The sequence below is a fragment of the Leuciscus leuciscus genome (assembly GCF_965113295.1).
Source record: "Leuciscus leuciscus genome assembly, chromosome: 12".
Lineage (NCBI taxonomy): Eukaryota > Metazoa > Chordata > Actinopteri > Cypriniformes > Leuciscidae > Leuciscus > Leuciscus leuciscus.
The window spans coordinates 40,290,832-40,318,293 of NC_138736.1; the positions used below are offsets into that span (position 1 = coordinate 40,290,832).

Below are 27,462 nucleotides of genomic sequence, written 5' to 3' on the forward strand. Positions count from 1 at the left end.
AGTATCTAAAGCTCTAGCACTCTTACTATCCTCAATTAAAGTTTGGATGCGTGTCTCTAATTCTGAAATCTTCTCTGTCAGCCTAACTGTCTCCTTACATTTATCACATATAAATCCTACATTGCCAACAGAGAAGTCTATGCTAAACATGTGACATGAAGTGCAGGTGACAATAACAGGACAAGACATTACTGATTATTACTTACCTGAGCTTTTATGAACTCAAAGGCGCGAGCGCGCGAGAGAAAAAATAAATAAATAAAACAGCTGAGCGCACGGGTGGCGCGTTAACAGGCTAGCAGTAGCGAATTAGCGTGTTGTGTTAGTAGTAACGGAAGCTAGCGATGTCAATCTGAGATGTTGGGTAAGCTGTATTTAGTATAAACAACTACAAATTGTAGTAAATGATGGTTCAAAACAAAGAAATACGAGGCTAAGACGGAGCTTACAGCACCGAAGCAAACACACTCACAGCAGGCAGCGAGGCAGACCAACAGAGGGGCGGGGTGAGCAAAGCTCATTATCATTTAAAGACACATGCACTTAAATGGCGTGCTGAAAACAGAGCTGTTTTTGACCAGGTAAAACGAGTGTTTTCTTACAATACTAATGAGAATTTTTAATTATAGTATATTACAAACTTTTCATTTAGACCCTAAAGAATCATATTACCTTGTACAAAAATGGCATTATATGACCCCTTAAGGCCCTGGAAAGTTTTTGAAAATAAAAATGCATAGATACAGGTTCTTGAAAGAGCTTGAATTTATTTTGTGCAATAACTTTTCTTTAAAAAATTCCATATTATTCCCTCCGGTCCGCTAATGTGTCCGACCTCAGGAACCACCCCAAATGCAGCAATAACCATCGCTGTGATCATCGTTTTCATGATTGACGGTCGGTCGCTGTCATGAATGAGTACTCGAATACTCAATCGTTCTTGCCCATCGCTATTTTGTAGGAATCTAGTTGCTTGTTCCTGTTCAGATGTTGACGAGTTATCTTGATGATAAATATAATCAGAGCCATCAGAGCCAACGGAGCCACAATCCAAACCCAAGCATCTGGAAGGGGAAAGAAACTATTATTAAACGTTTTTACAAATGTTGTAACGGTCTCAGTGTCTCTGGTTTCACTTACAGTGTTGTTCGGTGTCATCAGTTCTGTGATCATCTGTGCTGTTCAGATCATTTCCCTCTGATTCTGTGCCAGATTCTGAAGAGGATATTGAAAGCTTAGTCACAGTTTAGTCAAGTCAACTTTAATTATATAGTGCTTTTTACAATACAGAATGTTTCAAAGCAGTTTTACCGGGAAAATAATGCAACAAAGTTTATATACAGCGTCATAGTCCAGCTTAAGTAAGTTCAGTGATGGTTCATTATTGTTGTAAAAAAAGTTGTTATTAACAAAAAAGTTTTTATTTTTGTTGTTATTAATTTAGTTCATTTATATATACAGCCGCTCTGGAGAAAACAGTGATGTCATCATCCAGCTCAGTTCAGTTCTCATATAATGGAGTCAATGCAGCAGATCAATAATATTGATGAATATTAAATTAAATGTCCCTAACTAAGCTATACATTCACTTTGTAGGAGTAGGACCAGTGTGTGTTTAAGTCTTGTTTTATTGTATTTTATGTTTGCATGTTGATTTATCGGTGCACATCATTATAGTTTTAATAATCTTGAATCAGAATAACTTCATCTTGCAGCCTCTCTTCTCTAGTATTAATTAGCTGTTTAAATTATGAAAAATAAACCTCAGCTGTCCGCTTTATATGTACTATTTCAAAACATCCATTGAATTTCTCTCACCTGTGACATTTGTAGTGACTAGTTCTCCTCCTGTTGAGTTCAGGACTCTGTAAGTCCCAGCATCAATTGAGTCGAACTCTATGATGGCCAGACGACCATTGCTGTCGTCCAGTCGATCATTCAGGACACCTCGTTCTCTCCTCCACATCTCTGAGCAAACTGTGCCATTACAACGCACAACTGCATCAGCTTCACGTGGAAGATCATCAAATACCAGCTCTTCACCTTTCAGTCCTGTTAAGTTAACTGAAGAGAAATGAAATGAGAGAATAGTTGTGACATGTTGATGGGTGGGTACTAAATGAAAGCAACAAAAAGCCCAAATCAATATTTAAAATCAGTTCTGATCTCACCAAGGACATGGATTTCATAATGGCGGTAGGAAATTGGATCTCCGTTGCCATAAGAAATTAAAGTGTATTTTCCAGCATCAGAGGTCTTCACGTCTTTAATAATGAGGTCTCCATGATCACTCTCAAACACCCGGCCCTTGAATTGTTCATTCGGTTTACCACCATAAGCGACTTTGGGTCCAAATGTTAGGCGAACGGATAAATTCTCTCCGATGGTAAAATTAAAAGGCAGGGAAACACTGCCATCTTTGTGTCCGTGGACAGTTAGAGAAGATGCACCTAAATATAAAAACACTGTTGAATTACTATACAATATTGATACTGATGTGGTTTTTAATGTCACTGATCCAATTTACAAATAATTCCTCTTTAAATTTTACACACTCACCAGACAAAAAGGCCAGAAAACTGAAGAGGCACCTGATAAAAATAAATATGGTGGTTATATAGGCTATGTGTAATGTTTGGGAAAAGAAGTCGAGAGAGGACGAATCGTTCACAGCATTGTCAACACTTTTCTTCTTTTGCACTTACTGCTGTATTGCAGTCTATGAACACTTACACAGAACATAACGAAATGGTACTCAAATATCACCTAAAGTAAAGAATACTGTGCAGAACGCATCACTTGAGAAAAGCAAACAAACAAAAAATGGCTTATTTGAAAGGTGGTGGTGGGGGGGGGGGGGGGGGGGTCATTGTATATCGTCGCTGTTGGGCAGAAACCTTGCATCTCCATGTTTCGTAATATTTGTGGTCAGTGTGATCAGTTTGGATTTTTGCACTAAGGGTTTTGAAATTATACACCTTACTTGTGAAAATAGTACCAAAGCGAATAAAAAAACTGTAAAAACTCAAGCCTTCACTACACCAGTTCATTTACACAGAATATGATCACAGAGAGAAAGGGACCCACCAGTGGAGCATCTTCCCTCTCTCGGTGGATTTGTCCTGGAGGAACGCTTTCTCTTTTTGTCCTTTCTTTTACCCCGACTGACTCGATAGCGTCGCCCTGATAGACCCCACCTCTGTTCTTCTGCTCCAAATTCAAAGACTTATTTCTGTGAATACAAATCAAAGATGTACTACGGAATAACATGGAGTAGTAAAAAATTCTCACACAACAACAACATGATCATATAAGCATTACATTTTAGAAGCATTTATGTATGATAGAAATACATAAATGTAATTTATGGGATCATTTCGTCCATTAGATCGAAAAATCTGTAAAACCCATATATTCACTCACCCATAGACTCTCCTCTTGAAGACATCAGGACAGTGGTTGAACGTGGATAAAAGAGGCGGATTAAAACACCAGGTGTAAATGGGAATGTGAACCTCGTTTACTCATGATCCGATCGACCATAACGCAGCTTAAGAAACTGAATCAGAACAGACTATTTTTGTGAAGAGTAAACTGTGATGCTCCTCCTCAGGGGCGTAGCACCAAATGTTGGGCCCCTGTCCCAGAACCAAGGGGTAGGGGACTTTTCTTCTTAATCATTTGCTGTGTAGTGACCTTTAATTTGAAGTAGAAGCAGGTGGAGGGACTTTATCGCATCATCAGACATGTGACACTTTGCTCACAGCTGATTGGTCCAAGTTCGGTTTGTAACCTCTTACCTGGAACATCACTGTCCCGGACCAGGTTAGCCGTGGAGCGTAAGGCGATGAACACTGCTAAAAGCCAAACCACTTTCATAGTGCCTAAAACCCAGAGTTAGCACAAACTAAACTGAAACATTCCTGCTAGCCACCTAACCCGTCTTCATGGTATAGGCCTCTGATTGGAGGCATGCGTAAATATTTAGTTTATACATTTACGCTTCAACTAGTTTAATTCTGCAACGCAAAATTATTTAGTAGTGTGTAAGTTGTATCTTAGAGTCAATTTACATCAAAACTAGGCTAAGTTGTAACTTACAAATTGTAACTGGTGTAACCGGCCTCAGATCACTGGAGCTGTGCGAAGTTTGTTCCATCAAACGCTCCATCATCCCCATCCAAAAAATCCCAGGACTGAATGACCACAGACCTGTTGGTTTAACATCTGTGGTCCTGCACTGTTAGCCTGGATTTTATATCTAATAAATATTTTAATTACAATATAATTCAAATATTTAAAATTGATTGCATTACTTATAAATATACATATATTCTACTAACTGGTGCTGGCCTAGTTCCTGAAGAACATCACTGGACCCCGTGAGGTTTGCATTCAGAGCACACAGGTCTGTGTGTGGATGATGCGGTCAACATGAGACTGCATCATATCCTTCAACATCTGGACAAACCAGATGATCCTGATGTGGACCTCAGTTCGGCTTTCAAACCCATCATCCCAACACTCCTCCAGACTACCCTTACGAAAAAGAAGTTCATTCAAGTGTACTTAGGGTTAGTACTTTATTTACATTTTTAAATTAAACAATATGTTATTTAAACAATTACACCTTCTTGAGCCGTCAATGCGGCAATATTTGATTCTTATTAATTATATAGAATTCCAAGCACCACAGAAGTGCTCGTCCCCACAGTCATGTACAGAGGGAAAGTGCTTTATTTTGAGGTCAATAACAGATTTTTACACCATTTAAAATACAATAATGTATACATAACTATCAAATATATTATGCAAATAATATATAAAAAAAAAAAGCAGAATAAATATTATAACATTTATAATGAAAGTAGTGGTCCCCTGGAGTTGTGTCACTGGTGTTACCGTTAAACAAAAATCTCTTATTTTGAAATAAAAATCACACTGATGACATCACTTGACTTCCTTCTTCCAATTTCCTGAATATCTATGAAGAAAAGCCCATGGTAGATCCACTGTCTCTTTTCAGTTATCAGAAATCTTCTCATTTATCTCATGATTTCATATGAAGCTTTTAGTTGAACTCACTGGTATGACCTACTTTACTGTTAGGTAATTGTAAAAAAATGAGAATACAAATGGATTAAACTACTTAATTTAGTAAGTATTCCATGATTGACAACATGTGGTTTGATACCTTGCAGCAGCCATTTTGTAAAATGAAATTTTCATGAAAATTGTCACTGGTGTCACCTTTCTTATGGGTAACACCAGTAACACCAGTGACTCCCATTTATAGATAAACTTTATTCAAAGCTATTCATTTAGATTATATGCCAAATGTAACAATTTAAGCCCAATTTATACTTATGCGTCGAACTCACGCCGTAGCTACGTCGTAGGCTGTGTGTAGCCATAGACAGTATATAAACTGGACACAGCGACCCCATAGGTTTCAACGGAGAAAAGTGAAGTCAATTAGAAGCTCTCACTTCCTGATGGTCGAGCGTACTGTGCAGACTCAAACTGAGCTTGACGACGTAGATGTGACGTGAGCAACCGTCTGTCTTCTAGTGGCTGTGTCGAGAGAAATCTGAATCATTCCCTTCCGAATCTTGCAGAGACGGAGAGTGTGAGTATGAGGTGTCCATGGGCTGGAGCAGGAGAAACTTTTGCTAAGTTTTCTGATTAATTATTTTGTAATTTTGCCTCCACGTCCCCCCGATTGCCCGCGAGCTTCTCCTCCTGTCCATACGGTAATCTCTCTACTGTGCGACAGAGAGTCGCGTGGTTATGACACAATCGTTAGCCTACTTTTACAAAAACTGCTTCTACGGGGCCATAACGTAAGATACAAGGTAATGGAGCCTTTTATACATTTTCGTGTTTCTTTAGAAATAAATAATGGACAAATGGAGTCTTTAAAGGCCTCAGATGTAAAGTTTTTTGCTAAAATGAATGGGAGTCAATGGAATGCTAACAGCAGGTGATGGTCTGTTAATTAATGGCGGCGCCCGGGGAAGCTTCAATGTTTTCTGAAACCCTGCCCCCCTGTGTGTTGCGCACGTACCCTTCGGCGTACCCTGACGTGCACCTCTCCAAAAGTGGTCGAAAAATCGATGATTGGTCTGCTAGGACCGCTCCCTCGGTTTCACACACTCAACGCGGACAACGACGCAGAAGTATAAATGAAAACCAACGTGTTGCCTACAGTGTAGAGGCTCCAGCGTAGGTCCGACGCAGAAGTATAATGAGGCCTTTAGTCTCATCTACTTAATTATGGTTGAAGAATAATGATCTTTGGTCTTATGCATGTCATTGGTGATTCATTGTGTCACTGTCTTTTTTTTCTGTCACATTAAATACAGTGTCACATGTGACAATAATAATTTTACATCCATTTATTTCTGCTCCACTCAAAAGATTTAAATGATTGCATCATTACTTGATTTTAACTGGTTTTCAAATATTTTCATTGTTATAGCTAATACATGGTTGCGCAAACGAACTAACCTCATTCAAGCACACTTTTAACAAACCTGATTAAAATAAATAAAACATAATCTCCTTACTTGTTGCATTATTTCTTTTTGTTGGTAACTCTGTCTACATGTGCTGAAAAAAAATGTGAAATAATATTTCATAAAAACCTTTAATATTGCTAAAAAAGTAAGGTAACACCAGTGACAAAAAAATGGTACAGGCGGTCTTTAAATAAATGCACAAAAAATATAAAAAATCATTAAGCTGTCATTTATGCGTATTCATGAAGTCAAAGGGTAATCTAATAACGTGGTGTAAGTTTAAATGTTAGAAAAAGAAATACATTTTAAGACATCTTGCCATACCAAAAGTGGACGTTTCTGTAGAATGACCCATCAATATTTGTTTTGTTAAAACAAGATTAAAGTGTTCAAAAATAACTGATGCTCACACTGAAAACATTTCAACAAGTTTTATATTTGAAAATAAAACAAGCAGCTCTATGCACTTTTTTTAAAGCAAGATTATATTCTGTGGCATTTCCTTCCTTATAATGACCATCGTGCACATGTATCACAACGGACGCGCTCTCTCGTTTCATTCAAATACAACTTGCCATCTTGCATCTCCTTTTTCGATTGTACTGAAAATGAAATCAGAGTTGATTTATTGTTTACTGAGTTTGATAATATTTTTGTGATCATTTAAGATTTACTGACATTAATCTTAATCGTAAGCGTAAAACATTAATCTTAAGCGTAAAACATTAATCTGCCTTCCGCCATTCCTTCTCGAATAAAAAAAACAACAACATTGCGCGCGGCGCTGCGTCAGCCTGTTGCTGGCTGGACAGGGTTTACAGTGAGTTATTAAAATCGCGATAATCAAACACGGTTTTAATGATAATTCAATTTTAAACGATAATACTAACCGTCAGTACATTTTATCGTGGTTTATAGTGAAACCGGTAATCGTCCCATCCCTAAGTGTTAATACAAAAGAAGCTTCTTCTGTCACCCAAACAAAGTCCTTGTGTGTGTGTAAAGATACTTGTCAATGAAGCTCATTCTGATTCTGGTTATATAGTGCTTTACTATTTGCTACTGTACACACACAAAGCACTGAACGATGCTGCCAAAGTGAAAGTGACGTGTAGTCAAGTATGGCGTCCCATTCTCGGAAATTATGCTTTGGATTTCACCCACGCTACGCTAAGGAAGCGATTTTTGATGCGGTGTCCGGGAAAAGAGAGCCTACAGGTTTTGGTCTTGCTAAATGACACCTCAGTTGTGGGGATTTACAGTGGAAAATTATTTCATTCACTCCCCCCCACCCACAGTTCCCGAGTCTCCCAATAATGAGATTCAAACCCGTGACCTTTGTGTTACAGAGAGAGAGAGAGAGAGAGAGAGAGATTTATTCAATTCAGGATTATTAAGAGGCAATGTTATGACAAGTACACCCCTACTCTTTACGAGAAGTGCAATGGGTTTTTTTGTAACTGCAGAAAGTCATCTCATCTTAAAACATATCAAAACATATCATTCAAAGAACGGATGAGTTTTGAATAGCCTACAAGAGTCCAAATTACTCGTTTTTCTTTCTATTTTTTGTAACTTCTTTGCCATTGGTGTTCATTACATACCAATGCATTCAAGACTATACTAATGACATTCATGTACACAGCAAAGGTAAAATGTATAGGCTAGGTAAATGTTTTCACTGTGTCATATGACTATATTGACCTTTACAGATGACTTGATAGTCTCAGTGAGTGTTATAGTTTGCTGAAACCAGCAGTGATACAGCAAATAGTTGTGGAAAATCACAGAATGTGGCATGTGAGCTGTGTGATTTTGAAGCCTGCACATAAGACTGCATGCAGAACTATTACCATGTAAGTTTTCATATTTTTAACACCAGCTTGATTTTTTGTGTTCTTATAGGTCTGCCCCAATAGTTTTGTCTTGTTTTTGGGAAACTCAGTAGATACGATTATGACAATGATGTGTTTTTTTTATTTTTTTATAGTGGGGTTATTAATACAATTCTTAAAATGTTTTAGCATGATTACTCCGATTGGTTGTTAGTAGGAAAAATAACTTCTAAAACGTGTTGCTTGTGTAGCCTATTAATAAAATATAAATTTATAATGACCTGTCAATCATCTTGTCAAAGATAAAATCCTCCACATTTAATTTCCTACCGTTTATCGGAGAGAAATGCAGAATCGTGTTGATCTGCAGTCACGTGTCTTTCATACACGAGGAGACGCCTCATATTAATGCATAATTATGCATTTAAAAGTTAATGGCCAAACGGACCTTTATACAAGTCCAAATTGTTATTGCAGATGAAATATAACACGGATAATATTACATCAATATTTTTCTATCAGGTTAAACTTTGATTATTCACTCAAACCTTTATCGAAACCTCTGACCGTCGGTCGCGCATATCCGCCACGTTTTGTATTTTTGTAAACACTTTTTACTCGTGTTTGTATTTCCTCCTCTAAAGCGCATTGGGTTGTGGGCAATATTAGCTGTTATAGTGAGCACGGATCCACACTTCGAAAATCCACCCGAAATAGTAGATAATCGACTTCTGGCACACTCCTTTCAACATACTATGCTTTGGAATGCACTTATTTTAATCTCGCACACTGTTTAGGATGGATGGTATGGACATTGAGACCTAGAGCTAGTCTCTCTCGGGCACTGTCGCTCGCTTGCTGTGTTCGCTTCGTTTGTGTCCATCCCGGTGGCAATATTTTTTTCCCCAGGATGGTAGGGGAAGACTCATGAATATTCATTAGGGAAGTCATCCCTGATTGGTCTTAACCCCAGTGACGGGTAGGTTTAGGGGCGGGGTTAGGGAGGTCATAAGACCCCCAGTGACGGGAGGTTTAGGGGTGTGGTTAGGGGTAGGTCATCAGACCAATCAGGGATGACTTCCCTAATTAATATTCATGAGTCTTCCCCTACCATCCTGGGAAAAAAAATATCGCATCCAGGTGTGGTGGTGGTGCAGGACGTCATTTGGTTTTTCAGACATGCGCGAGTGCGCGTGCAACAGAAATGGTTTGTTCACGTCAACAGCACGTTTGATGGATTATTTCATGAAGATAACTATAGTTTCTGCGTCGCGCTTATTTCTAAACTACAGTTGTTTACCTTGTAACTTTTTTTTTATTATGATGCACGTTTTGTGCAGTTGTAAAATGCATGTTAGTTTTATTTAGAAGTGTCCTGTAGTGATGGGAGAAAATAAGCTTTTCAAAGTTTCGAATCAATTGAAACAATTGGTTCGCAAAATGATTCACTGTTTCGCTGGCGACTCCTGCTGGCCAAACAGTGTAAAGCAACAAACTCAGACCAAACATGCAGAAAAACACTTTTTACAAACACATAATAAAGTAAAATATCAACTGCCATTAACTTATAATCTAATAAGATTAAATATCAAGTGTCTGTATAATATGTGTTCTTCTATTAATGTTCAGGTCTTGTTTTATTTGTTCCATGGCTCAGATAAACAGGCCAATAAGAGATTATAAGAGATTCTTTATATTGCAGGTTCAAATCGCAGATTATGCTCCTCACAATCCAACTTACCTAACCCTAATGCTTTCTCTATCTGTAGAGAAAGAGTAACTTCTCTTTTGTATGTTCAACTCTGCAGTTTTTGTAATCAATTTGATTCACACGCAAATAATCGCACACACTTCCGGTCCTCTTTGTCATGGGTAGGCACACACACATATACATAATGAACAATTACTGTACATCTATGCCAAAACAATATAAGCCATCTTTTACAAACAAAAATAAATTACAACATTGAATGCAATGCATTATATTCAATACATTGGCTAAATATGTGTAACAAAAAGGCATCTACAATAAACAAGGAGGCAACTTAAGACATATTTTTAAAACTTGCATTTGTTTGTTGATTTGTTGTATTTTTTGCTCTTTTTCTTTTTCATTTTTACTTTTATTAACTGTATTTTTATATTGTGCACTGCGCTTAGAGAAGCTGCTTTAAGAGGCGCTTTATAAAATAAAGTTTATTAGGGGGGCCAAGCACTGAAATGGCTTTAGCCCTATTGTATCCGTTAGTTTTCTTATTATTATTCCTCCCGAATGGGAGTCAATGACAGCCATATTAACTGTAAGTAGGAAAATAATTTGGCACACTTGTAGTGATGGTAAAAAAAAAAGTAGTTTAACCAACTTTGAGGTCTCTAAGACATTTAAATGATTATAACTTTTGAACTCTTTGATCTAGAAAAACTTATTACACCTGATTTCTCTCATCATGGTTATCAAAATCAATATCTTTCATTAAGACTCCGCCCATTGCAGAAGCGGCCATTTTGAAAAGTACAGTATTCTGTTTATTTACTACTACAAAGTCTGATCAGATCATCTTTAGACTGAGCCGCATAGAAATTACAAAATTGGTTCAGAGGCTGTATCTCGGCCAAACTTTGATCAGTCGAAACGAAAATTGGTACGACAACCCATCGGGCCGCCATTTAGAATTTTGTCATTAATTGCAATATCTTTTAAACTATTTGACATATCTCCACAAAAATTGGTATAGGGGTCATCGACACCATGTCCTGAAGGTGCCTGAGAAGTGTAAACACAGCGCCACCTAGTGCTCCAGAGATATTTTTTTTTTTTTTTTTGCAAAAACACTTATAACTTTTGAAAATGTTGTTCAAAATGTAATTTCTTCATATCCTTGGTTTATGCCGTTTATATCCTAATGTTCCTTGGTTTATGCCGATTCTGCCGAATTTGTCATTTTTCAACAATGTGACTGTCCGCCATATTGAAGCAAATGAATAATAGGCTACCTTTTCTGCTAACTCCTACTACAAATGTTGCCCAATTTTGTCCAAAATCGGCTCAAATGATCTTTGGACCGAGCCGCACAGAAATGACTAAACAGATTTTTGATATTCGCTACCATTCCCGGGATATTCGTCTCTGAATGTGACCTTGCCTGTATTTGTTGCCATATGCTAGTTAGCTTAGCATTCCAATCAAATAGCATGCTAATCAGAGGCTATTCTTTCTAATGTGAATCAGGTTAAACATAATTGTGACCTAGTTACCATGTTATTTTAAATGGCTAATTCGTTAAGATGCTAACTAATGGTTTGGTGTGCTCAGTCTCACAATGAAGGCTCTCCTTGGCAGTTTCGTGAATCAGTGTCAGTGGTGCACCTTGCTAAGCCACAAGCCTAAAACCTTCCAGGTCGTGGATTCGAGTCATGTGTAGGGAAACTTTACAAAATGTAATTTAGAGCCAATAGTTGTGGTTCTGCCTTCAAAAGCTCAAGTTTCTGTCAAATTAAACCAACTGTTGAATGAGTGGCATGCTGTTTAACAACAGGCTAGATTTGAAGATTCATTCATCAAATCCAGTATGTAGCAAACATTAAACCATGTGAATTGTGTAATGTTCAAAAGATTTCCTATTATTACTCATTATCACTCACAACATGTCCTCACTTTACTCTCTTGTCCTCACTCCAATGGTCTAAAACTCAAACTGGTCCTCACAAGGATAGTTGTACAAGTACACACACACACACACACACACACACACACACACACACACACACACACACACACACACACACACACACACACACACACACACACACACACACACACACACACACACACACACACACACACCCATCGTTATTTCTATGAGGGGAGAAATGAAGATTAAAAAGACTATAGTTTGATGTTTATTACGTACTGTATTTTTTTTTTAAATGTGTGGATCAAAATTGTTAAATAAAATGAAAGTGAGTGTATAATGTGTGTATCTGTCACATAACAGACCTTCTGTTTTCTCATCAGGAAGAATCTTCTGCTTCTGCTGTGCTTTATCAGTTATAGCGGTCAGTATCATTTAAGTTTATATGTGTTATTAAGTGTAAAAAAAATAAATTCTTATTATTCTTTTTTTTTTTTATATATATATAACTTGTTTTTTTTCCTGTTGTGTCACTCAGTGATTTGGTGGGTATTTGTGGATTATTGGTGTAAATTTCCCATCATATTACATCAGTAACACACACTGACATCACTGGTTTATTTATGCAGTTTCTTCTGGGTCATTGGTTAATAAAGGAGTTCAGGAGTTCACTAAAACTGCACAACACATCTAGGTTTATACTGTCATCAACATTTGAAACGTGTAATGTGCCACTTCTAATATTTCTGGCTACTTGTTGCCTTTATTTATTTATTTATTTATTTATTTGAATCCAGTTTACTAAAATAACTGAAGAATATTTAAATAAAGAATATTTAGGATCATATTGATTTAGGAAAATAGACAGAAATGCCACATTTATTTTCCAGTATTGATAGAGTGAATATTCCTGTGTGTATTTGCAGGATCCTCCAAACCTGTGTCAGGAATAAAGGGAGGAAACGTCACTCTGCGATGTGAACTTAAGGACAGAGAGATTGTGGAGATCAGATTATACAGACGGTCTAAAATCATCCGTGTGTGTGAGAAGAGAAACTGCAGTGGTCGAGTGTTTAAAGAAGGATCATGTGACGTCGTCATCAAGGATCTGAGACTGAGAGACGCTGAGAAATACTTTCTGAGAGTCCATTACACTAATAATCAGACAGAAGTGGAGCAACTAATGAAGGAGTATCAACTTCATATTTATGGTAAAGTCAACACTGATCAAACCATCAGCATGTGCTTTCATGATTTTCTGTAATTGTGTGTTGATATTGTTGTGAATTAATTAGAATAGAAATGTTCAATTAATTATTTTTAATAATAACAGAAACAGTTTATATTGTCATTTATAAGGTTGTTCAGCTTTAAGAAAAGTCTACCCATAATGCAGTGTAGTGGGCGAGAGTGAGCGGAAAGAAAAAAGACAGAAGAGAAATGAGATTTGATTCCATGTGTGTGCGCTGTATCCATGTAATCCTGTTCATAAACTTCAGGAAACAGTTTGTTTTATTTTAATTCAAGTCGTCAGTGGTCATTACCGCTCGCTGAGAAGAAAACACACGACAGGAATTGCATGCAGGACTAGATACAGCACAAACACTGAAGCGGACAAGCTTAATATTCAGATTGGATTGGGTTTTTCCAATGGCTGATTTTATCTAAATAATAAATGTTTACGTCTGTTCCCTCAAGACTATACATGCTTGATTATGGCCTTGATTAAATTACATTCATAATTATGATTAAGGATGAATGTCTGTGTTTCTCCTCAGATGAGATCTCTGTGAAGAAAGGAGAGGATCTGAAGTTGGATGTTCTGTTGACCAATGCTGATAAAGTGGATATAAACTCTAGTGAATGCTGGACAGAGGTGTGGACGAGAGGTCACGGGGTCAACAGTGATCGACTGACTGATCATGATGGAAACCTGACCATTAGTAATTTTACAGTCACTGACACTGGAACATACAGAGTTCTGGACTCTAATAATAAAACATTGATCACAGTCTCAGTCACAGGTGAGAGAACATCAGTGGTTGAGCAGAAATATTATGTTTAATCAGTAAATTAGTCTGTGACGCAAAATGGCATGACTAACCTTTCAATATTTACAGAATCTATAGACTCGAAGGAAAATCTGAAAGACACAGATAAAGACAAAACTGATGACACTAAACATCAAAGTAAGTAAAACATGAGGCATGAGAGCTTTACAGAAATTCTTAAAGGGGTCATATAATGATATTTTTGTACAAGCTAATATGATTCTTTAGGGTCTAAATTAAAAGTTTGTAATATACTTTAATTAAAAATTCTCATTAGTATTGTAAGAAAACACTAATTTTACCTGGTCAAAAACAGCTCTGTTTTCAGCACGCCGTTTAAGTGCATGTGTCTTTAAATGATAATGAGCTTTGCTGACCCCGCCCCTCTGTTCTGTGTGTACACCATTTGTAACACAATAACCATAACGCGTCGTTCATTATAAACATGGGATTATGAATTATATTGAGAACGTTGTACATAGAAAACATGCCGTAATGTACCCTGAGTGTAAACAGCCGCATTCATCGTGAAGCATGCTAGCGATTTGCAAAGATTAATGATATAAATAATAATATAAAGGTTAATAAAACGTTACACTCACTTCTTCTGGAGGTGCAGCAGGAACACGAATAGTTGGTACCGATCCTTTTTTCAGGAGCAGCTTCTTAGCAAAAGCAGCTTTATAACGTTACTGACCCTCGTTTGTAAAGCAGTCTGGTGTGTGAAATGATTCGCGCAAACATGAAAGCATTGCTGTTGATTGTGGGGAATATTCCCTTCGAAAACAAAACTCAGCCACTGCGTCTTCAGCGGTTCGTCAAAATGATGCTGTGTTCCTTATTACACCCAAGAGCAGAACACGACAAACGCTTAGACTAGGGTGACCATATTTTAGTTTTCAGAAAACAGGACGGGGGCGTGGTTGATGGGCGGGGCGTGATTTTGGGGGAGGCGTGGTTAAGGGGTGGGGGCGTGGTTTGGGGGAGAATTCGTCAAAAATTACTTGACAAATGCATTCACAACCTTGCAACTATGTTATACTTTAATACATAAAGTAGCCTAATACATCCTTTCCATTCAATGTTTGGCCCGCAACAATAGAATACTATATATTAAAAAAAGTTGAGCTTTTAACACCTTTTACATGACACTATTTCTTTTCATGGCCCTAGGTTAAAAATCTACTACAAAAAAACAAACAAAAAAAACTACTAGACTATTTCAGTAAAACACTATTTCAATCCACCTTTATTTGACACTGACACATGTCAGCTTTGCAGTTCATGAATTCTGCTTTAACACGGATCCCGACGGAAACGAAAACACGGGAATTTTCTCTGTAAATCATCTATGAATTTACATTTGGGCATTTATTTTTTTTTTTGTATTTTTTTTTTACGCCTACTTACATCTTACCTTGCACTTGACCGAAAACTGAAAGCGTCACGTTGCTAAAATTCTGTGAACGTAAAGTCTGCCTACTTTGATTTGATTGGTCATTTCAAATATTCTGACATGGACAAGCAGTGACAGACCAATTACAATGAGGCTGCGATGAACACACACACACACACACACACACACACACACAGACAGGCCTCTGTATTCTGTGCTCTCTGCTTGCCGCTGCGGATTGAAGAACGCGCTGATTATAACAAGACGGGGCGAAGCCGAAGCCGGTTTCATTTGTTTTGTGTGCAAAGGCAAGCGTGTATTTAAAGTACACTCTTAATGGCCCAATGAAAAATAATGAAAACCAGGACATTTTCATCACTTTTTAAAAAACAGACAGGACGGCCAGGACAGGTCGTGAAAACAGGACATGTCCTGGGAAAACAGGACGTTTGGTCACCCTAGCTTAGACGCCATTCTGCTCATAGACAGTGCTCCAGCGTATCAACAATGGCCCCTATGATTGACAGCTCGCTCACGAGCGAGGGCGGGTCTGTGTTGAAACGCTGCTGTCAATCAACAATCGTGGGAGGGGCGTGTGACATCACAAAATCGAACGGCTTGATTTGAAACAGGAGAAAACATATAAGCACTGGATGGATTTTTATCATTATATGATGGTTGTGTACAGGCACTGCAAACACACATTTCAGTACAATCAACTTGTAAAAGTGCATGTACCATTACATGACCCCTTTAAACAGTGAATTCCCTCTCTTCCCCCTTTCTCCCTTCACCTGTAGATTATTGGATGTTGCCGGTTGGACTGACTGTGGTTCTGCTGGTTCTGCTGGTTCTGATTGCTGTCGTGTTACACAGACGTCGCCACAGAGATTACTTGTAGTGTGTCTCTTGAAGGATGAAAGGTCTTAGTTCAGGGATCAGAAGTATTGAAGATCTGTCGGCACGTGGCAGAGCGGCACGCTCCGTGTGACAATCACCCTGGCCTGCCGCCAAACCCTCAGCCTGTGATCAGACATTTTGTTTTTCCAGGCCAGTCGCTCCTAGAACAAGTGTCCACAAACACCGGCTGAGGGGCCACGTACAACGGGAATGCAGTAATGGGGGTCTGGGTGGGCCTCCGACTGCATTGGCATCAACTGCCTTGAGTTGCTAGCAGTACACCTTGCTTTGAGACGAGGCAAATGAGGCCTCACGACAGCCTGTGGCCCAGGGAGAGTGGAGACTCCATCCCCAGGCGGTCCAGCTGTTCTGGGACCACTTCGGGGCCGCACAGTTACATCTGTTTGCCTCTCCGGACTCGTCCCATTGCCAGTTTTTTACTCCCTGACCCAGCGGAGTACCCTCGGCACGGAGACACAGGCACACAGCTGCGTTGCAGAAATGCTTTTAAAACCCCAGTGAGGCTTCTTGCACAGCACTGTGCTAAGTCAGGGAAGATAAGGAGCTGGTCTTGCTAGTTGCCCCTTAATGGCCCAACCAGACCTAGTTCTCTCGAATTTATGCTCCTTCGATAGCCACCTTCCTGACCATTCCTCTGAGAAATCTCAGGGACGGGGCACCGTTGACCCTGAAGTGGAACCTGTTCGTTGAGTGGTGTTCTTCTCACCGAGAAGACCCCCGAAAGTTTTTGATCACTTCCGTGCTTTCTTTCCTGCAAGATGGGTCGGAGCGAGGGCTATATTTCCTCCGCCCTCAAAATGTATGTTGCCTTTATATTAATGCATTAACTGCTTTTACAGGACGTTTCAGAGTGGTATATTTTGTTTTGGTAATTTTCTTATACACTTTAGATACTATATTATAGACCTACACCATTTAATCGTGATATTTGTCGGAGAACTATGGTAATCAAAACAGTATATCGTAGAGTCCTGCACGGGTTCGGGTACTGTAAACTTTATTTTTATGATCAAACAGCAACGTTACAGACCAACTAAAGTTGAAAAAGCAAATCCAGACATAGCCTACATACTCCCACTGTTTCAAAGCACTTCACTGCATTCTCAAAATTTCTTATTTCTGAATAAATCCAAAACCGAGGTTATAGTGTTTGGCCCCCATGACAACTTTAAGAGCAGTAACATGAATCTGGATTACCTTTCTCCAACTTCATCTTGCATTAAAAACTTAGTTGTTTTCTGCAATCAGAACCTCAAATTTGAAAAACAAATTAATGCGGTGATTAGTTCTTGTTTTTTTCCAGCTTCGTCTTCTCTCTAAAATCAGATCCTCTCTTTCTGAGAAAACCTTAGAGATCGCTGTCCATGCGCTCATTACAGACCCTTTCCAAAAAATTTGAATATCTTGGAAAAGTTTATTTATTTCCGTAATTCCATTTAAAACGTTAAACTTCCATAGATTATAGATTCAGGGCCCACAACTTAAACGATTTCAAGTATTTAGTTGTTTATTTGTACATAATTTGGGCTTCCAGCTCATAAAACCCACGAAAACAGGATTTCAAAAAAATGTGAATATTACATGAAATCACACAGTAATTACACAGTGATACCATGGTCATTGAACCAGGTTTTGGTTCTTCTGGCAGTGTGGGCAGGTGCAAATCCTGCTGGAAAATGAAGTCAGCATCTCCATAAAGCTTGTCTGCTGAAGGAAGCATGAAGTGCTCTGGAAATGTCCTGGTAGACGGCTGCGTTGAGTGGACAGCACAGTGGACCAACACCAGCCGATGACATGGCTCCCCAAACCAACACAGACTGTGGAAACTTCACACTGGACTTCAAGCATCTTGGATTGTGTGCCTCTCCATTCTTCCTCCAGACTCTGGGACCTTGGTTTCCAAATGAGATCAGAAAAGAGGACTTTGGTCCACTGTGCTTTATTAAATCCAGAGTCAACGCAGCCGTCTACCAGGACATTTTCAGAGCATGTCCTTCCCGGAAGTGCTTCCTTCATTCTCCAGCAGGATTTGCACCTGCCCACACTGCCAGAAGAACCAAAACCTGGTTCAGTGACCATGATATCACTGTGTAATTACTGTGGGATTTCATGTAATATTCAAATTTTTTGAAATCCTGTTTTCGTGGGTTTTATGAGCTGGATGCCCAAATTATGTACAAATAAACAACTAAATATTTGAAATCATTTAAGTTGTGGGCCCTGAATCTATAATCTATGGAAGTTTAACGTTTTGAATGGAAGTATGGAAATAAATAAACTTTTCCATGATATTCACATTTTTTGGAAAGGATTATTGCAACTCCCTCTACTATGGCATGCCCAAACACTCTATTGCTCATCTTCAATTAGTACAGGATGCTGCTGCAAAGTTCCTCAAAAGAAAACGTAAATTTGATCATGTTTCACCTATCTTAAAATCACTGCGCTGGCTACCTGTGCATTTTAGAATTGAGTTTAAAATTCTTCTCTTTGTTTTTAAATCCGTAAATAATCTGGCACCGAGCTTCTCTGTCCACATAATCCCACACGAAACCTGAGGTCTGGTGATCAGAGACTTTTGTCTGTCCCCAGATCACGGTTAAAGAATAGAGGAGACAGAGCCTTTGCGATTGCTGGCCCTGTGCTGTGGAACAGCCTTCCGGTTTACATCAGAGCGGCTCAATCTCTAACGGCTTTTAAATCCTCTCTTAAAACCTACTTTTTTTTTTCTTTAGCTTTTAATTCATTGTGAGCTTTTGTCATGAATGTGTGGTTATGTCCTTGTTCTGTATCTTGTGTATTGTTCAGCACTTTGGTCAGCCCTGTTTGCTGTTTTTAAATGTGCTATATAAATAAATACAAACTTGAAACTTGAAACTTCAAAGCACTGCACTGGTCCCAGTTCAAAACACTTTAAGCACTACCCTTAGGGTGACCACCTCCAGTCAGACAAAATGTGGGACAAGTAGCATGGTAAAGTGGGACAATGTGGGACAGACGTAATAACTTTAAACTTAAGAAATATTGTCTATCTAATTTACCAAGAAACATTTTTTAAACCCACCGACAAGATTAAGACACTACTGACCCAAAATATCACCCAAAGTTTCTACAGTTGCATCTTGAATACATTTTTCCACTGAGACCGAAGCAAGGACATCACAATAGATGTTGCTTTGGTGCGGCCAAACGACATTTTCTTATCTATTTCAGAATCTGGAAAAATTACTGGGGCTAACTTGTTACTGCAGTCGGTAGCGATATGAATGTGTGTGATGTACGGCATGATAAATGCTCATCACTTCTAATGCCGAAACTTTGTCAGACTGTGGGTCATTTGGATTATTGAAAAACGATTGCACTGATTTGCATGTTTCTTGATGATGTGCTTTTTTTCTGTGGTAGTCACATGCACCATGTCGCTTCACGTCGTATTCTCCACCATGTCCCACAGAAAAACTGCTTTTGCATAAAATGCAAAAAGCTCTCTCTGCTTCGCCATCTACAGGTCTTAACCAAGAGTATGTTGTGGTCCATTCGCTATTAAAAGTGCATCTTCTCTTTTTCGCGCGCACTCTCCAATTTGAGATTGTTGACAATGTTGAGGAGGCGTTCGTGCACCAGTCAACAGCTTGATTGACGTACGACTCAGCCTATCGACTAGCGCTTTCATGGCTCTCTTCTGAACTATTGGACATAAGTTAACAGTATGCCTATGGACGTATCCGTGTATTTATTAGGCAGGGTCGAATGAAAAAGCGGGACAGATGCTCAATTTGCGTGAGGCGGGACAAAGGGTAAAATTGCTGTACAGTACAACGTAAAGCGGGACAGGTGGTCACTCTAACTACCCTCTCCCCAAGCACCAGTCATTCTAAAGAACACGTCTTACAATGTTCATTAAGCACAGTAATTAAACCTGCATAAGCCTTGCCCATCTGGGCTACAATACATTGTTGCAGTAGGCTAGATATAATCGTGTGTGTGTGTGTGTGTGTGTGTGTGTGTGTGTGTTCGTGTGTGTGTGTGTCTTTGTGTACGCACCTGCATTTATTTACTTCCTCTATTCATGAGGAATATAATTTTTTTACAAACAGGAAAAATGTCCACATAGACAATACCAAATGGTATATGCAATGGAGCAGATTGTTGTCATGTATTTAATATATTGATTCATTAATTTATTCATCTATCCATTCATTCATTTTTGCTTCTAAGATTAATGCGTTGGTCAGTTGTGAATCATTTTGCGACACAGATCTTTCCCTCACTTTCACCAGCAGAGGTCCTCATCGAGCTCTGATTTTTTTTTTTTTTTTTTTTTTTTTTACAATCTTTTTATTAAGATGTATCAAAATATAACAATGTAATACAACAATATTATAGTTACATCTTTTCATATAAAAAAAAAAAAGATAAATAAAATAAATAAAATAAATAAAACAAAACAAAACAAAACAAAACAAAACAAAACAAAACAAAACAAAACAAGGCACAGGTTATTTTAAATAGCAACACAGGTTATTCCAGAAAGTAATACAGTCGGAAGGGGAAGTTGAAAATACAAAACATGCATAGAAGGCATACAACAAATCATTATTTAACAATGATTTCTTTAAATAAAAAAATATGAAAAGGGGGATAAATAAGATAGGTCAAGTGTCAAGTTAGCTTGTCTTCTCCTGTCTTATTTAGTACATTCCCAAAATCCGAATTTGATATAAAGGATATAAAGGGTGTCCAAATTTTCTCAAAAGAAGAAATTTTACCTTTCAAGATATAAGTTATCTTTTCCATAGCTAAACAGAAGGACATGTTATAGATCCACTGTACGATAGATGGCTTTTCCACTTTCTTCCAATACAAGGCTATTAGACGCTTTGCTTGAAGTATACTAATATCAACAAGTTTACGAGTGCTGCCATGGTCCACAGTATTCTCAGGAATAATTCCCAAAATAAAAATTTCGGGTTTCATTGGTAGATTTATAGACACCATCTGAGAAATAAATATAGCCACCTCCTTCCAAAACTCCTGCACCTTTGGGCAGTTCCACATGCAATGCAAAAGTGTACCTTTATCATCTGAGCATTTGATGCACGTATCTGGGATATTCTGGTTAATTTTATTTAACCTAACTGGAGTAATGTAAGTTCTCATAATCCAGTTGTACTGAATTCATTTAAGATTACTATTAACTGTTTGTACATGAGCTTTCGTACATATTCCATCCCAAACATCCGAGGGAATGTTTACATTTAAATCTTCTCTCCAGGAAGCCAATTTAGATTCTGATGATTCTTTAGAGTGTGATTCTAACATTTTATAAAACATAGATATTAAACCTTTAGTTTGGGCAGATTTTGATAACAGTTCTTCAAGAGGTGTCTTATTAGGTTTTGTAAGCTTTGCACCTTGATAGGAAGAAACATAGCTCCTAAATTGAAGGAATTTAAAAAAATGTTTTTTGGGAATATCAAATTGCGCTACAATTTCGGCAAAGGACATTAGATCCTTTTCCCTATAGAAATCCTCAATTTTCTGTAACCCTTTATCAAACCACATCTTAAATCCAGGGTCAGATCTAGCTGGTTTAAAACGCTTGTTTCCCCATATTGGAGTAAAACATGATAAAGTATTGCACTGCCCTAGATATTTATATACATCACACCAGACGTTAATTGTATTAATGAGGATAGGGTTAAAAGATAGAACATCTTTATCTTTTCTGAGGGATTTAATGTCTGCCGAATAGAGGTAGAGATTAAGGGGTAATTTTGACTTTATGAAGAAAGATTCAATATCCACCCAAGATGCACAATGTTCAGATGAGAAATAATATAAGGTCGATCGTAACTGTGCTGCCCAGTAGTACCACTGTAGATTCGGAAACTGAAGACCACCCCTATTATAAGGCAAGTATAATAATGATAACCGAACACGAGCTCTTTTATTATTCCATATGAAGTCAGTGAATGATCTCCGAAGTATTGTAAAAAAGGAGGTTGGAGGGCAGAGAGGAATATTTTGAAACAGATATAATATTTTAGGTAGTACGCTCATTTTTATTATATTTACATGTCCAATTAGCGATATAGGTAGATTTTTCCACCGTTCAATAAATTTAGAGACCGTGTTCAAAAGAGGTTGGTAATTAACCAAAGATATATGATCTACATTCGCCGTTATTTTAATTCCTAAATAAATAAAGGAATCTACCACATTGAATTGTGTTACAGTTGGTATTTGACTATCACCATTATTCAGTAACAGGATACATGATTTAGATTGGTTTATTTTATAACCAGAAAAGTTACCAAAGAGCGAAAGAAGTCGTATTAGAGAAGGGATGGAGTGAGCCAGATTTGTCAAGTATAGAATTACATCATCTGCATACAACGAAATGCGCAAATCTATTGTGTCTGATCTGATACCTAGTATATTACTATGAGATCTTACCGCGATGGCAAGTGGCTCAATTGCTAAGATAAAAAGAAGGGGTGAAAGGGGGCACCCTTGACGAGTACCCCTTTGGATGTTAAAAGCCTTAGAAACTATATTGTTAGTTAGTACTTCAGCCATAGGATGCATGTAAAGTATCTTAATCCATTTACAGAAAATTTCCCCAAACCCAAATCTTTTAAGGACCTCAAATAGATACGGCCATTCCACCCTGTCGAAAGCCTTTTCGGCATCTAAGGAAAGAATGGCCGCATCACAAGCCCCTTTTTTAAGATATAAAACATTAAGCAAGGTTCTAACATTATGAAAACCCTGCCTACCCTTAATGAATCAATTTTGGTCTCTGTGTATTATCTTAGGTAGGAGTGTCTCCAACCTCCTTGCTAAAATTTTGCTTAGTACTTTAACATCTGTATTAAGTAATGAGATTGGTCGAAATGAATCACATTTTGTATTTATTTTGTTAGGCTTGGGTATGAGCGTAATGAGAGCATGTCTTAAGGATTCTGGGAGCATACCATTTACAAAGGATTCTTTAAACATATCTAAAATAGGTCTGGCAAGTTTTCTTTTAAATTTCTTGTAAAAATCTACATTAAGGCCATCTGGTCCCGGTGTTCGACCTGCTGTTAAACTGTTGATGGCTTCTGTGATCTCTTCTTCTGTTATGTCCATATCTAGAGACAGTTTTGTCTCTTCAGAAATAATAGGTATAGACAGACTGTCAAGAAATTCTTTTTGTGTACGGTTATCTGCATATTCAGAGGAATATAAAGTCTCAAAAAAGTATTTAAAAGTGTCATTTATCTTTATTGGGTCCACTGTAATGATGCCACAATTGTCTTCAATAGAATTTATAGTTCTTTCTGATTGCTTTTGTTTAATTCTCCAAGCTAACAATTTCCCTGCCTTTTCACCTTGATCATAATAGTTTTGTCTTAACATCATTAGACTAGCTGCTGCTTTTTTGGCAGATAGTTCATTATATTTAGTTCTAAGATTCAGCAGTTCCTGATGAATATTTGAGTCATTTTTATTTGATAAGGTCTTTTCTAAAAGTTTTATTTTAGTATCCAGTTCAGTCAATTCTTTCTTAAAGCTTTTTGATTTACTACTTGTGACACTTAGAATAACACCTCTAATGAAGACTTTAAAAGCCTCCCATCTTATACTAGCTGATGTTTGTGTTGTATTAATGTCAAAATACATATCTATCTGCTGTAGAATATGTTTATTGAATTGATCATAGGAGCCATTTGGGATTAAATCTCCATTTTGGAGGGTTTCCTAGTAATTTAGGGTCAATGTAGGTGAGTGAAATAGGGGCATGGTCTGAAATTACAATAGAATCATAAGAACAATCAGTAATGTATGACATGAGTGTTACAGAAATAAGAAAATAATCAATTCTAGAATAGGACTGGTGTGTTTTGGAAAAGCAAGAATATTGAATATCTTTAGGGTGCAAATGTCTCCATAGTTCAACAAGGTTTAAATCCTTTATAAAATAATTTAGGGTCTTTCTAGTCTGTTTATGGGATTGATCAAGGCCAGATGAACGATCTCTAATTGGATCCAATGTGCAGTTGAAATCTCCTCCCATCACATAAAACCCAGAAAAGGTGGATAAAGTTAAGAAGAGGTTACTATAAAATTTGGGTACGTCATCGTTAGGGCCATAAACATTAATAAGATTCAGTCGTTTAGATAATAATGTTCCTTGAACAATTAGATATCTACCGGAAGGATCCTGTATTGTCTTATCCATCTGAAATGGAATTGATTTGTGAATCATTGTAATTACCCCTCTCGCTTGAGAACTAAATGAAGCTGCAAATACCTGACCAGGCCACCTATTACGTATTCTACATATGTCTTTGGGCATTAGATGTGTTTCTTGAAGAAAAACGATTTTAGACTGTAGTTGCTTTAATCTGGACATCACTTGTTTGATTTTAGAAAAAGTATGTAGCCCCCTACAGTTCCACGAAATAAATTTAACCCCAATGGTATCTGTCATTTCCTTTTATATTATGAAATAATCCAACACTCTTCCATATTTTAAAACAAAAAATCACCTGTACCTTGTAAAGATAAGACTTAAAACAAACTGAAATAAACAACATGGTTATAAACATCCAATTTAAAGTAGATAAAAAAAATAAAAAATAAAAAACACTTTAACTCCACAACTGCGACCTGCCGAGAACCACCAGCAAATCCAAACAATTCTTTACTTCTAACTTCCTTAACTGAATCTACCCAATTTAACTTAGGGAAAAGATCCGTACGATGAATCGCATCGCATTTGAGCCCCGCTGTGCAATTTACATCGTCCCATTATAAGGAATTCAACCTATTGATTTGTCTATTGCTTATGTGTTCTTGAAAGCAGTGCTTGAAGTGGGGGGGAAAAGGTGCCGGTACTCTCTAATAAGGAGGGGGGCGGAGAGGGGGCAGCTGGGCCCTCATTAAATTATGGAATAATTTTTTTAAACATTTAAAAATAAAAATATGTAATATTTGAGTTACATAAAAGCTTTTTATTTGTTTTCTTCCTAATTGTCCTTGAAATAGTGGTAAAAACCAAAAACAACAACAACAAAAAAAAACACCCCCAACACAAAAATGGTTTGGCCACTGATCAAAATTTGATGTCATTTGATTTGAAGTTCAGTACGCTCAAAATGTCCGGTGCTCAGAAAAGAGAAGAAGAGAAAAGGAAAATAGAGGCCTGGGAGATTTTCTAAACAAATATTTTAAAAAAGGTGGTGACGGTGAAGCTGGAACTAGTAAAGTCAACTTAGAGCAAGGTACAAAACAGCGCAGCCAATACAATGTTCCCGAGCCTTGTCAGCGGTTTTCCTGCATTGAATTTTTTTTGGTGGCCGCCAAAGCAAATTTTTGTCCCGTCAAAGCCTTATTTGATCGGCGAGTGATAGAATAGAATGAGTGCTGATCGCCTGACAAGGCGCATAACGAGCATATATATATATATATATATATATATATATATATATATAGAGAGAGAGAGAGAGAGAGAGAGAGAGAGAGAGAGAGAGAGAGAGAGAGAGAGAGAGAGAGAGCCCCAGCCGCCCGCGCGCACTCACGTCTTCAAACAACACGTCGAGCGATGTCTTGCTCTCTCTCCCTCGCGCATATATTAATCAAAATCATTTTTGACATGATAGTAAAAGGTTGGAAGACCGCAGTTTCACGTGGAGCATTTGTAGATTTTTTTCTCTTCAATTAACGCGGGGGGTGAATTGTGCGCATCTAAGATTATCTCGTCCAGGGCCCAGGCAAGACTGTCAGCTGGCCTGCACTTTTGCATTGGCAAATCATGACATTTGAAATTTCTACAGTGAAAAACTAAACTTGGAGATATTGCAGGTACAACAACAATTTATTGTTTGTTATTTATTAACAACATAGTTAAACAAGTCGTGCGTGCAAACGGAACTCCTCCAAGTCTGCAAGTCCAAAAATACAATTATGGTGAGATTACTACATTTTATTTAATTTAAATGCATTTATGGTGAAATTATTATACTTTCATGTCATTCTGTGTTAATTTTGACCACGAACCATGTGCTGTCACTTTAATTCAGCGCGTGCAGCACAGCAGAAATAGATCTGTGCGGAAATGAACGCTGCATTACTGTATACGAACCGCACCTGGAACGGATCGCCGGACCGCATCCGCATGCAGTGTGAAAGCTGTTAACATGGGTGCGGAAAAAAATACGCACTGCAAACGGAGTATATGTGAAACGGGCGTGACACTGACGCTTTTTCTGTCAGTGGTAGAGTACCGGCTACATGCGAGAAGTAGCGGTACGCAAGAAAAAGTGCAGGTACGCTTAAGAGTAAAATGTAGAAGTGCCGGTACTGCGTACCGGTGAGTACCGCCCCACTTCGAGCACTGCTTGAAAGTGAACAAAGAACAGAAAATAGCACCATCTTACATGCTCATTAGAAAATCGTTAACTTCTGACGGACTTTGAAAGACGTGAGCCTGGCCATCAACGGTCACTCGGAGGCGTGCTGGAAAGATGAATCCATACATCAGTCCCTTAGCTCGCAGCTTCTTCTTTACTTCGTCGAATTGCCTCCGTTGTTTGTTCACTTCAGCAGAAAGGTCCGGAAAGAACATGATTCGGTGATTTTTGAACAGTACATCTTTTTTTGCTCTGGCCGCACGCATCACGCGCTCCTTGTCTCTATAGTCCAAAAACTTCACGATCATCACTCTCGGGGTTGAATTCGCGTCCGCTGCTGTTTTTCGCATATATAACCGATCCTATGGGCCCTCTCTATGGCCAGTGGCTTTCGGAGTGGTTCCATATCCAGTGCTTCAGATAGCTAGCTTTCTAAGAACGTACATGCATCGTTGCCCTCGGATTTTTCTGGTAAACCTAGGAGCCTCAGATTGGAGCGTCGGCTACGGTTTTCCAAATCATCTATTTTCCAAGTAAGCGCAGAGACTTTCTTTTCAAGAGCGCTGGTCGTTGATTGAAGTGTGGAGACCGAATCTTCCGTTTGAGAAATGCGTTCCTCTGTCTGCGTTAATCTTCCGAAACAGTCTGCAACTTGGTTTTTGATTTCTTGTACAGCTGAAAGGACAGTTTCGAACTGAGAAGT

At 38.1% G+C, this 27,462-nt stretch overlaps 1 protein-coding gene and 1 long non-coding RNA gene across 3 annotated transcripts in view; one reads left to right on the forward strand and one right to left on the reverse strand.

Annotated features, from left to right (window-relative positions):
• Window positions 1-729: 729 nt before the first annotated feature.
• Window positions 730-8,933, reverse strand: LOC309511384 (uncharacterized protein). Of its 2 annotated transcripts, XM_082186589.1 has the most exons (9): window positions 8,687-8,933; window positions 4,344-4,534; window positions 4,102-4,261; window positions 3,088-3,884; window positions 2,560-2,591; window positions 2,172-2,450; window positions 1,819-2,064; window positions 1,141-1,215; window positions 730-1,064 (listed from the first exon to the last, which is right to left on the reverse strand). In XM_082186589.1, the coding sequence occupies exons 4-9, from the start codon at window positions 3,096-3,098 to the stop codon at window positions 931-933; spliced, it is 777 nt and encodes a 258-aa protein (XP_082042715.1). In that variant the 5' UTR covers window positions 3,099-3,884; window positions 4,102-4,261; window positions 4,344-4,534; window positions 8,687-8,933; the 3' UTR covers window positions 730-930. The 2 variants fall into 2 exon arrangements, with proteins under 2 accessions (XP_082042715.1, XP_082042716.1); XM_082186590.1 differs by lacking the exons at window positions 4,102-4,261; window positions 4,344-4,534.
• Window positions 8,934-9,014: 81 nt separating this feature from the next.
• The window catches only part of LOC309511451, a 92,006-nt gene continuing 73,558 nt past the window's right edge, over window positions 9,015-27,462 (forward strand). The window contains exons 1-2 of the long non-coding RNA XR_014210633.1: window positions 9,015-9,243; window positions 9,497-9,516. This is a non-coding gene — a long non-coding RNA (uncharacterized lncRNA). The remainder of the gene's footprint in view (window positions 9,244-9,496; window positions 9,517-27,462) is intronic.